This window comes from Portunus trituberculatus, chromosome 16 (genome assembly GCF_017591435.1).
Source record: "Portunus trituberculatus isolate SZX2019 chromosome 16, ASM1759143v1, whole genome shotgun sequence".
NCBI lineage: Eukaryota > Metazoa > Arthropoda > Malacostraca > Decapoda > Portunidae > Portunus > Portunus trituberculatus.
In genome coordinates, this window is record NC_059270.1 from 11,452,406 (window position 1) to 11,462,944 (window position 10,539).

A 10,539-nucleotide genomic window follows, 5' to 3' on the forward strand; every position below is an offset into this window, starting at 1 on the left:
ATATATGAAGAAGTAGAAGAACAGAAGAAAGAAGTAATGCAGGAAGAATTAGAAAGGGAGGAGGAGAAGGATGAACAGGAAGAAATGATGGAGGAAGAAAAGGAGGAGGAAGAGGAGGAGGAAGGAGTAGCCGAAGAAGCAGTAGAGGAGAAAGTAGTAAAGCAGAAAGATGTTCAGAAAGAAGAGGATAAGGAGGAAGGAGTAGTCGAAGAAGCAGTAGAAGAGGAACAATTAATTGAGGAAAAAGTGGAGAAAGAGAAGAAAGTGGAGATGGGCAAGGAAGGAATAAAGGAAAAGCAGGAGGAAGAAAAGGCCAAAGAAATAGAAATGGAGGAAGAAGAGGAGAAGGAGGAGAAGAAAGAAGTACAGGAAGAAAAAGAGGAGGAAAGAGTAAAAGTGATGATGGAGATGATGGAGAAAGTTAAAGTAATACAGGAGGACGAGGAGGAGAAGGAAAGAGTACAGTGGGAAGAGGAGAGAGAGGGGGACGAGGAATTCCTGCGGCGGCATGTACCTTTCCTGGAATCTTCAAAAGTGCAGTTTTTGGACAATTTAGGAATTCTAGGACGCGGCAGCCACGGGACCGTGTGGCTGGTGCACTACGAGGGCGAGCTGGCTGCCCGGAAGGAGCTGCTGCCTTTCTGTCCACCCTGGGATGTGTTGCGGGAAGCCCGAGTGGCACTGCAGCTCGATGGTGCCGGCGGCGTGCCGCGTACCCTGGCCGTGTGCCTCCGCCCCCCGATAGTCCTGCTGGAGTATGTCGGGGACGTGTACGTGGAGTACCTGGATGAGTGTTCGGTGGGCGGCTTCCTCGACTCTCTGGTGAACATCGCCGTGTGTCTGCAGGAAATCCACCGAAGTGGAATAGTTCACAACGACCTGAAAGTGGACAACATCACGTTCACCGGACGCCCTGAGAATGCTGTCTTCCACATCATTGACGTCGGGCTCGCCTGTCGCGTCGGTGAGGCTATGGACACTCTTGCGGGAGACATGGACGAAGAAAAATATTGGTGGATCGCGCCTGAAGTACTGAGCCGCCAGCCGGTGTTTCCTTCAGCCGACGTGTATAGCTTCGGCGCCCTTGTGCATTATGTAATTCAGGAGTGCGATAAGCAATTACTGAAGAAGTGTTTAGACTGTGTGATCGTAAACTGCACGCAGCGGCAGTCGCTAAGTCGGCCCTCCCTCAGCCTTCTGGTGACGCAATTCATGATGGTGAAGGCAAAGCTACCCAAGGGTTACGTGAATATGAGGCTCAAGGGTGAGCCTTGACCAGCGTGAGACTGTGTTGGTATCATTTAGTGTTCAGTGTATCTGAGGCTTCACTTTATTTGTTAAGACAGTGGTCCGTTTCATCTTCCCAAATAAATAGCAGAGTAAATCACGCTGTTTTCTTCTTAGAATCCGAATGCCCGTGTTGTGTCGTTCTTGAACATGAATTCTTTCCAGAATGACATTTTATGTTTGAGTGTCGTGCCCAACAATGCCTAAAATCCATGCTAGTGCCACTCTGTGCTGCACATCCCCATTGAAAAGAAGCTTCGGGTAACATCTTGCATATTGTGGAGCTCATTGTGCTCTAGCAAATTATATTCTCGTTGAGAATTTCGTGACGACACTCTGTCTCATGCGATATACTGCCCTTTCTATCTGTCTGCGTTTCGCTGTAGTAGTAGCAGTAGTAATAGTAACAGTAGTAGCAGCAACAGCATCACCAATAAAAGTAAAAGGAGGAAGAGGTGGCGAAAAATTATGAAGGGGATGGAGAATGTCAATAATAATGACTGAGTGTCTTTTAACAAAGTAAATAAAGTCGCTTGGTATTAGCATGATAAGCTTTCAAATAATGATGATGCGTGCAGCAAAAATATTCGAGCAGTAGAGGAAAAAAGTTGCACTGATTAATGTGACTCCGTAAAGGTTCTTGTGCATATACGTGTGTCTGCAGGATCGAAATTAATGTACGTACAGAAGTTGTCGGCGATTATAAAAGAGGAAGGTTATCATTGACTGTTTGTGGAGGTTTTTGTGACATCAATTTTGTCTATCAAGATTATTCTATAATGACTTGGACACGTTTATTCTGTGGCAGCTATTGTTGTTTTCTACCATTATAATTGTTGTTGTTTTTATTGTTGTTGTTATTGTTCTTGTTGTTGTAGTAGTAGTAGTAGTAGTAGTAGTAGTAGTAGTAGTAGTTGTTGTTATATTTGATTTATTTTTTGTCATAACTACAACAACAACAACTACTACTACTACTACTACTACTACTACTACTACTACTACTACTACTACTAATGCTGCTACTAATACTTCTTCTACTACTACTACTACTACTACTACTACTACTACTACTACTACTACTACTACTACTACTACTACTACTACTACTACTACTACAACTACTACTACGACACCACCACCACCACCACCAAAAAAAAAAAAAAACACTTTGAACCCCAGTATACATCACGTGAACCATCTTGAGTGTGGCTGTGTATCAGGGGCACCTCAATGGTTGGGGTGTGAAAGAAATAGAAATGCAACCATTCTAGTGTGAATAGACATTTGGCTTTAGTTTATAATGTAGCTGTGTTTTAACGAGAGAGGGCGATGGAAGGTGAATAGCATGATGATAAGGAAAAGGAGGAGAAAGAGACAAGGGCAGCGATAACGAGGATGAGATAAGAGGAAAACAAAAAAGGAAAAAAAGATAAAAAGAACAGGAGATAAATAAGAAAAATGAAAAGGAGAGAAAACGAGGAAAGGAGAGAGAGAGAGAGAGAGTCCGCGTGTCCATTTTTGGGTTTGTATTGATGGGGGAGAAGGGGTGGGCAGTGTATGTGGTTGGTGTATATACCTGACCGCATGGTGGGAGGGGAGGGGGGTGAGTGGATGGGGGAGGGGAGGAGAGGGTAAGCAGGAGAGAAGGATCAGAGAGAAGGATAGGGTTTAAGAGAGGCAGGAGAGGAGGATCAATTTGTTGTGGTCGGTCAGGCATGGATAATTCTTACAAATTGGTCAGTTACCCTTTGCAAGTCGGTGTCCGTTTTCTTTTTTTTTTCATTTTCTTTTCTTTTATTTTTATTCTCCTTCCAGTTTCTTTTATTCTTGTGTTCCTCCAGTCACTGATATATTAGTGTATGCCCGCCCTTGTTTTAATTGGCATGCCTGTGTTCTGGTGTTGCGAAACTGATTCGTCTTGGTGTTCATGTTGTTGTTGTTGTTGTTGTTGTTGTGGTGGTGGTGGTGGTGGTTGTAGTGTTTATCTGTTCTCTTCTTCTTCTTTTTTGTTTTTGGTTTTCTTCTTCTTCTTCTTCCTTTTCGTCTTCGTCTTCGCCTTCATCTTCTCTTTCTTCTATTCGTGATTTTCCATTTTTTTCTCGTGTTGTCATATTCCCTTCCTCCTCCTTTTCTTTTTAAGCTCCGTTATACTTCAAATGTTCCTCCTCCTCCTCCTCCTCCTCCTCCTCCTCCTCCTCCTCCTCCTCCTCCTCCTCCTCCATCACAACCATCACCACCACAATCTTGACCACCATCTCCACTAAGGAGATTTCTGATAACGCTGTATGACCCAAAGGCCTGATGGTGGATCCAGGTTCCAACTCCCTCACTGCTGTTTGGACTTGCTATTAATACTCTTTACGTATCATAGCCTTTAGTCTACATTAGTGACGAAAACACTTACTTGCACCCTCTGATATATAGTTTAAGTTTCTACGCATTTTGTCCTCATATTTGACAGTGTTTTCCCTCCTTCAGGTCCTCCAAGAAGAGTCTCCATTCAGTGCACTCAGCCTTGGAGACCAGCAGTGTTCCTGATGGCCACCTGGGCGGTCGATCCGTCTCCCTGGTGAGTGTTGATTGAACGTGCCTGTGTGTATGTGTGTGTTGGCCCACTGGTTCACTCCCTTCCTAGTTAGATGGTGGTCTGTTTTCGAATCCTGGTTAATTGTGTGTGTATGTGTACTGGATAATGTTGTGTAGTTTTCTTTTATATTTTTAGCCTTCATCTCTTCTCTGCTTTATGAGACGAATGTGTTGCAGTGAGGTAAAGTATATTGGTTGATTACGTAAAGTATGAGTGAAGTTATCATCCGAAGTTTTCAGTCCATCATGTTCTTATCATTATGTGTATTGTTTTATCTATGTTATTTGAAATACTGTTGTTCGTCGTTCTATCTACTATGAAATGTGATGTTATATGCTGTGCTGGAGGTTACTGGAGCGGATAAAGTTAGGAGTGATTATATGAGGAACAAAGGTAGTGGAAGTACATGAATAGAGACTGAGATGGTTTGAGCCTTTATTGAGAAGGGACGAGGATCATGTTGGAAGGCAGGTTTTGGAGATGGAGGTTCAAGGTAGAAGAAGAAGGGAGGCGAGACTGAAAAAGAGATGAAAAGACTGCGTGAGAGAGGATTTGAGGGAGAAGGGAAAAGGAGAATGAAGCACAAGTTCGAAATAAATGGAAACGACCCATCCGAAATGACATCATAGAGAAATGGGTTCAAGCTGGGAAGAAGAGTGATGTGTTGAATGTGTATCGGTGTGTTGTACGGTTTGGGTGTATGAGAGGCGAGTTGCAGCCATGGCGGAAAATAATGTTGTATCGTTGTGATGTGAAAAGGTTGTCCAGTTGATGTCTGTTGAAGAATTAGCTAAGATTGTATTGGAAAGACGTATGGAAAATAGGAGTAAGAGCTGTATTTAAACTTCAGGAAAGGATAGTTGTGAGATGGTGATCATATGGTTATCAAGGAAATGTGTTTAACTAAAGTCACTACTCATCGAAAACAAATGATATGAAAAATGTTTAAGATTGGTAAATATTATGTTATTGATAAAATGCGATGAGAGGGTCAGCGGTGTGCCAGGTGTGGTTCATAGGTGGTAACGGTGCGTGGGTCAGGTGTCGGCGGAGGTGCAGCACCACAGTGACATGCGGTAAAAGGCCAATTACATAGCTGTCCAAACTTGGGCAAAATTTGGTTAGATGTGTGATCAGTGTTGTCACGTCCGCCACCAAACGCCTGTAATCATGATGCAATACTTCCTGCTAAAATTCATGGTTTACTTCTTTTCTCTCACATAAAAGTTGCGGAAATGCTTCTTTCACCTTACCGAAGTGCCGTGCCCCTACAGACGTCAGTGACCATGGATTGTCACACCCCTCTCTTTCCTGTCATATACTACCAATAATCTTTTTTATATCCTTTTTATTCTGTAAACGTGAATATGTAAACCTTATTTATTGTTTTCACGGGCTTTCTTGTCTAATGCTTTCAAATGAATATGATATAAATTATTCTTTAAGGTAAAGTTGTTCCTTCCATCGCATAAAATATAATCGTTGTTCCCTTCTTTGTCTTCCTTGGTTTCCTCGTGTTCTTAGATATTCAACTCACTAACTACAACATGCATGACCAATTGCATCCTTGGTCTGGCTTCCTCCTCCTCGCCCTGTTGCGTCAGGTTTTGTTGCTGAAATGCCGCAGCGAGTCTTGCCGTGCAATAATTAGCCGTTCCTTTCCCAGTGACCGTAATGACCTCTGCCTCTTTCCACAAGCAAATGATAACTGTTCTGGTCCTCGCAGCATCGCCATTAGTGTGTACTCGAGTGATACAAGTGTGCTTAACGCTTTCCGAGCTTTGGTTTCTTCTCAAGCTTAATGAAATGTTTTGATGCAAGTCCAGGATGTAATTTCGTAAGACACAACTGACAGCAGAAATACTGGAGTAATTTAAATACCTTAGGTTCTGCAGTTATATGTTTGCTTAGTAATCACGCACGGCGCCTCGCATGAAGTAACCTGTTGTACTGTTATCACCTTGTCGCTAGAGTGGCAGGCGTGGAGGTGACGGAGGCGTGGATGCGACACAGGTTTGGTAATAGGCAAGGCAGATGACGTGTTTGATGAAATTATTGATTATTATTGTCATTGCAATCCGGCACCTTTCTTTTCCTTTATCTCGAAATAACATCCTGCAGTGTGTGTGTGTGTGTGTGTGTGTGTGTGTGTGTGTGTGTGTGTGTGTGTGTGTGTGTGTGTGTGTGTGTGTGTCTATCTGTCTGTCTGTCTGTCTGTCTGTCTGTCTATCTATGTGTGTGTGTGTGTGTGTGTGTGTGTGTGTGTGTGTGTGTGTGTGTGTGTGTGTGTGTGTGTGTGTATGTGTGTGCGTGAGAGTGTGTATTACAAGCAGATTTTTCCCCATCAGTGTTTAAGGTTTTAAATTGAATAAGTATAAAGGAAATGACATTGGAATTGGTGGCAGCAGCGGCGAGGGTTTGTATTTCCGAATTATTCCGCGACATGAATACCGTCTAGCCAGAATACTTATGTGGCGTGGACAGGAAGGCGTAAAACAGGCCAAATTAGCGTGGAAAACGACCAAAATTAGCATGAGTATGTGGGAACCTTACCAACTTTGCGTCTTCACTTTTAACGAGCTTCCCGCGGGACATCTGGCGGCGGTAGTGAGGAGTAGCAATGATGTGGTAGTGGTGGTGGTGGTGTGTGGTGACGTGTGGTGTGTGATGGTAGGGAAAATATTTTATGGAAGTCTACGGGATTGTAGCAGATTGATTCCATTTTAGAAGTTTGATCTCTCTATCATTTGGGTTTTTATTTTCTATCTCCGTTTAGAATTGATAGTGTAGGTTGTCTATTACACACAATCATTTAATTCCCTACCTGCTTCCGTATTTCCATATACCTATGACCTTAACTCATTTCATCCCGTCAGTACTGGGACGCAGTTTTACCTTCAATATTGTGTGCTATTAGACGATTTTATTGACATCAGGTATGGTCTACGGAAGTCAGGAGATTAATGGCCACAGTCTTCACTATTTTAATCCCTCACATGAGTTTCTGAAGCTGTATAAAGTCACCTAACCATAAGCAGAAGGAATATAAAAACGCGCCATGGTACTGCAGGAGTTAAGAGGAGGTTTCAAGACATTTATCCCATTTATTGGCAAGCTCTTTTGACGGTTTTCGGGGACCGGTATCTCAGTGGGACCTTTTTTTTTTTTATCGGTTTTGTTGCTCTTGGCCAGTTTTCCCTCTTATATAAAAAAAAAAAAGGTCAAAATATCTGCTGCTGTTCTTTCTCATTTCTGTTTTCTCTATGTAGATTGTCTCTTGTTCTTCGTATCATGAGAGAGAGAGAGAGAGAGAGAGAGAGAGAGAGAGAGAGAGAGAGAGAGAGAGAGAGAGAGAGATTTCCATAAAAAAAAACTCAGATGCACTGTAAGCTTAAGATTAACCAAGAAAAACTCTCTCTCTCTCTCTCTCTCTCTCTCTCTCTCTCTCTCTCTCTCTCTCTCTAGTAGTGGGCGCATCTCGCTTCAGTGTTTCTATAATTGCAGCGTGACTCGTCGTGGTGTTGTTGCTGTAGCAAGTGCCCTTTACGACTCCGGCACGCTAATGTAGAAATGTCCAGGTTAATTAATGAATGATAATCGCCCATTTGGCAAAAACTAGTATTTCTCATTTGTCAAAATATGAGTACGAGTAAGCGTTCGGGGTGGACCTTGATGAGAGAGAGAGAGAGAGAGAGAGAGAGAGAGAGAGAGAGAGAGAGAGAGAGAGAGAGAGAGAGAGAGAGAGAGAATCACGTACTCAAACCTCAAACTAAATACAAGAAAAGGAAACTCTAAACAAGCAATGATTAAGCAAGTTTGGAAGAAAGAGGGAAAAAAAGAAAGAAAGAAGGAAGGAAAGTGGCAAAAAATAAAGAAAATAAGAAAAATAGAAAAAAATGAACAGGGAGAACCGAATAACCTTATAGAAAATAGAGCCTCATTAGAGAGAATAATTAGAGAAGGAGGGAGAGAGAGAGAGAGAGAGAGAGAGAGAGAGAGAGAGAGTGCAGGAGTAGGCGAGGAGGGTATTTGGTCGCGTGGGGGGGGGGGGAATCCAAAGGTCATGATTGGTTCAACATTGACGTGACCTCGACAGCTTTCTTGCATTTCGTTTAATTGTTTGACTTTCTTTTGTTTGATGGTTCTTTTTGCATTTTTTCCAATTTTATTTTATTTTTATCGTTTGTACGTGACTTGTCCACTTTTTTCCTTCTTCTTCTTCTTCTTCTTCTTCTTCTTCTTCTTCTTCTTCTTCTTCGTCTGTTTCCTCTTTCTCACATCTATTTACCTTCCTCTTCTTGTTTATTCTCTCTTCCATTCGTTTTTCTTCTTTTTTTTTGTTCTTTTCTTCTTCTTCTTCTTCTTCTTCTTCTTCTTCTTCTTCTTCTTCTTCTTCTTCTTCTTCTTCTTCTTCTTCTTCTTCTTCTTCTTCTTCTTCTTCTTCTTCTTCTTCTTCTTCTTCTTCTTCTTCTTCTTCTTCTTCTTCTTCTTTTCTTCATCTTCTCCTTTTTCTTTTATATTTCTCACCATTACTTCAATTACACCTTGATTGGTTTCTTTCTATCATATCTAGTAAATCGGAATTATTGGTTGGTTTCATCTGAATCTCTCTCTCTCTCTCTCTCTCTCTCTCTCTCTCTCTCTCTCTCTCTCTCTCTCTCTCTCTTCTCTCCATCTTCTCCGTTTTCACCCTCTCTCCACCCTCTCACTTCCTTCTCATGCTCCTCATCCACTTCCTCCTTTGATTACTAACTCCACTTCCTCTCCCATCCATTCCTTCTTCAATATCCTTTACTTCTCTTTCCTTGCTTTCTTTTCCCTTTCATTCCTTTCTCTTCCCTTCTTTTCTCTTTCCTTCTCTATAACCTCCCCTTAGTTTCCCTTTCCTTTCTCTTCTTTCCATTTCCCTTCTCATATCTTCCTCTCCCCACTCTTACCCTACTCTCCCATCCACCTGCTGTGATAAAACCATAATGACTCCCTTAATTAGAGCACTGTGCGGCACCTGTCAGCCCTAATTAGAGAAAACACACCTGCAAGGGACGAGGCACGGGCGGGAACCATCAATCTGCCCCGCTACGGTACCTACCCACTCCAGACGTGTTTGTAGATGGACAGCCTACGTGCGAGCGGACAGGAATAGACGGTGATACGTGCAGAGGACATAGGCAGATAGGGAGGGAGCGACATGGGTAGGTGGGGATGAAGATTGGTGGGTGTTCAGGGTGGGGAGCACAGAGAGAGAATGGGAGGGAGTACTGAGCTATGAATATATTAGGCAGACAGTGGAGTAGGTTGTTAAATCGAAGGGTTTTTGTTTTGTTTGTTGAGTGTGTATGGGATTGGTGAAGGAGGAGGTGAAGAAAGAAAGGAGAAATGAGAGTGAATAGAATAAAAACACGAATGAGAATAAATGAAATAAAAAGGAGAAGGGAAGAAAAAAAATGCATATACGATTAAAACAAGACGAAGAGAAGGAAGGAAAAAATAAAAGGAAAGAATAAGATAGCAAATTGATAAAGTAAGAGGAAAGAGAAAGAGAAGAAAAATATAGGGCAGTCCCACGCTGAATTAACCCCCAGAGTGATATTTCAACCACAGCAAAAAAATTACCAACAGAATTTAACCCCATTAGCCTTGCTCCCATCACTTCCTCCTCCTCCTCCTCCTCCTCCTCCTCCTTCTTCTCCTCCTCCTCCTCCTCTTCCTTCTCTTCCTTCTCTTTCTCCTCCTCCTCCTTTACTTCCACTCCTCTCATTCACCCTTCCCTCTCCATTGACTCTCTCCTAATGCTTTTTAATGGACTGAGATCCCTTATAAAACGTTCACAATCCTATATGTTCATGCAAGTCACCTGGAGAGTGGGATTCGATTCCTTTTTAATGGTCTCGTTTCAGCGGCTGGTTCATGGGAAGAGGATTTGATACACCTTTTTTTTTTCTCTCTCTCCTCCGCTCGCTCCCTTTTGTACCTCTTAGTCTTCAATACTCTTTAGAATTTATTTGCAAGTCACCTTCAGCTGCGGAAAGTATTCAATTTCTTCTCTTTTTTTCTGTTTTTGTCCTTCTTCTTCCACTTCTTCGGTTTCGCTATTTCAGGAGAGCATAAGTTTGTTCTCTAAGAGGTTCGGGAAAAGTATACTGCACTACGTAGCGGTTCAAGTGGCCTCTTGATCCCCCTTGCCCCCTGTACAACGTGAGGGAGTGAGATCGCCGCTAAAAATAAGGTGATTCGATGCTTCCTTTATTTTTTTCATATCTTTCCCTCCATCGCTCTCTCTTTCTCTCCATCGTGTTTGCTTTGCTGATATTGTTTTTGAAGTGCTCCTAAGTGTGATTGATTGGTTGGGTGGCCTGCTCTTGTTTATTCTTGCCTGTGTGTGTGTGTGTGTGTGTGTGTGTGTTTCGTAAGGGTGTAAGTGAGACATTGAGTTTCGCTGACTGGGTGGCTGGCAGTCGGCGCATCGTAACGCACAGTAGTCACCAAGGAAGCTCAACCAGACTGCCTCGGTAGCAACAGAAGCGGCAACTTTACATGCATAGATGGACGAGAGGAAAAAGAGATCGAGAAAACAAATGAACGTGCAGATATATCTAGGAAAGGTTGGGCAGGCATGTCGAGTGATTGACGGGGAGATAAATACATAGATAAACGACGAGAGAGAG

General features: G+C 42.7%; 1 protein-coding gene across 1 annotated transcript in view; it reads left to right on the forward strand.

Moving 5' to 3' along the window:
* LOC123504488 overlaps positions 1-10,539 on the forward strand; it is a 166,348-nt gene that overhangs the window by 76,875 nt on the left and 78,934 nt on the right. The window contains exon 3 of the mRNA XM_045255039.1: positions 3,766-3,856. Within this exon, the coding sequence (XP_045110974.1) occupies positions 3,766-3,856 (91 nt within the window). The remainder of the gene's footprint in view (positions 1-3,765; positions 3,857-10,539) is intronic.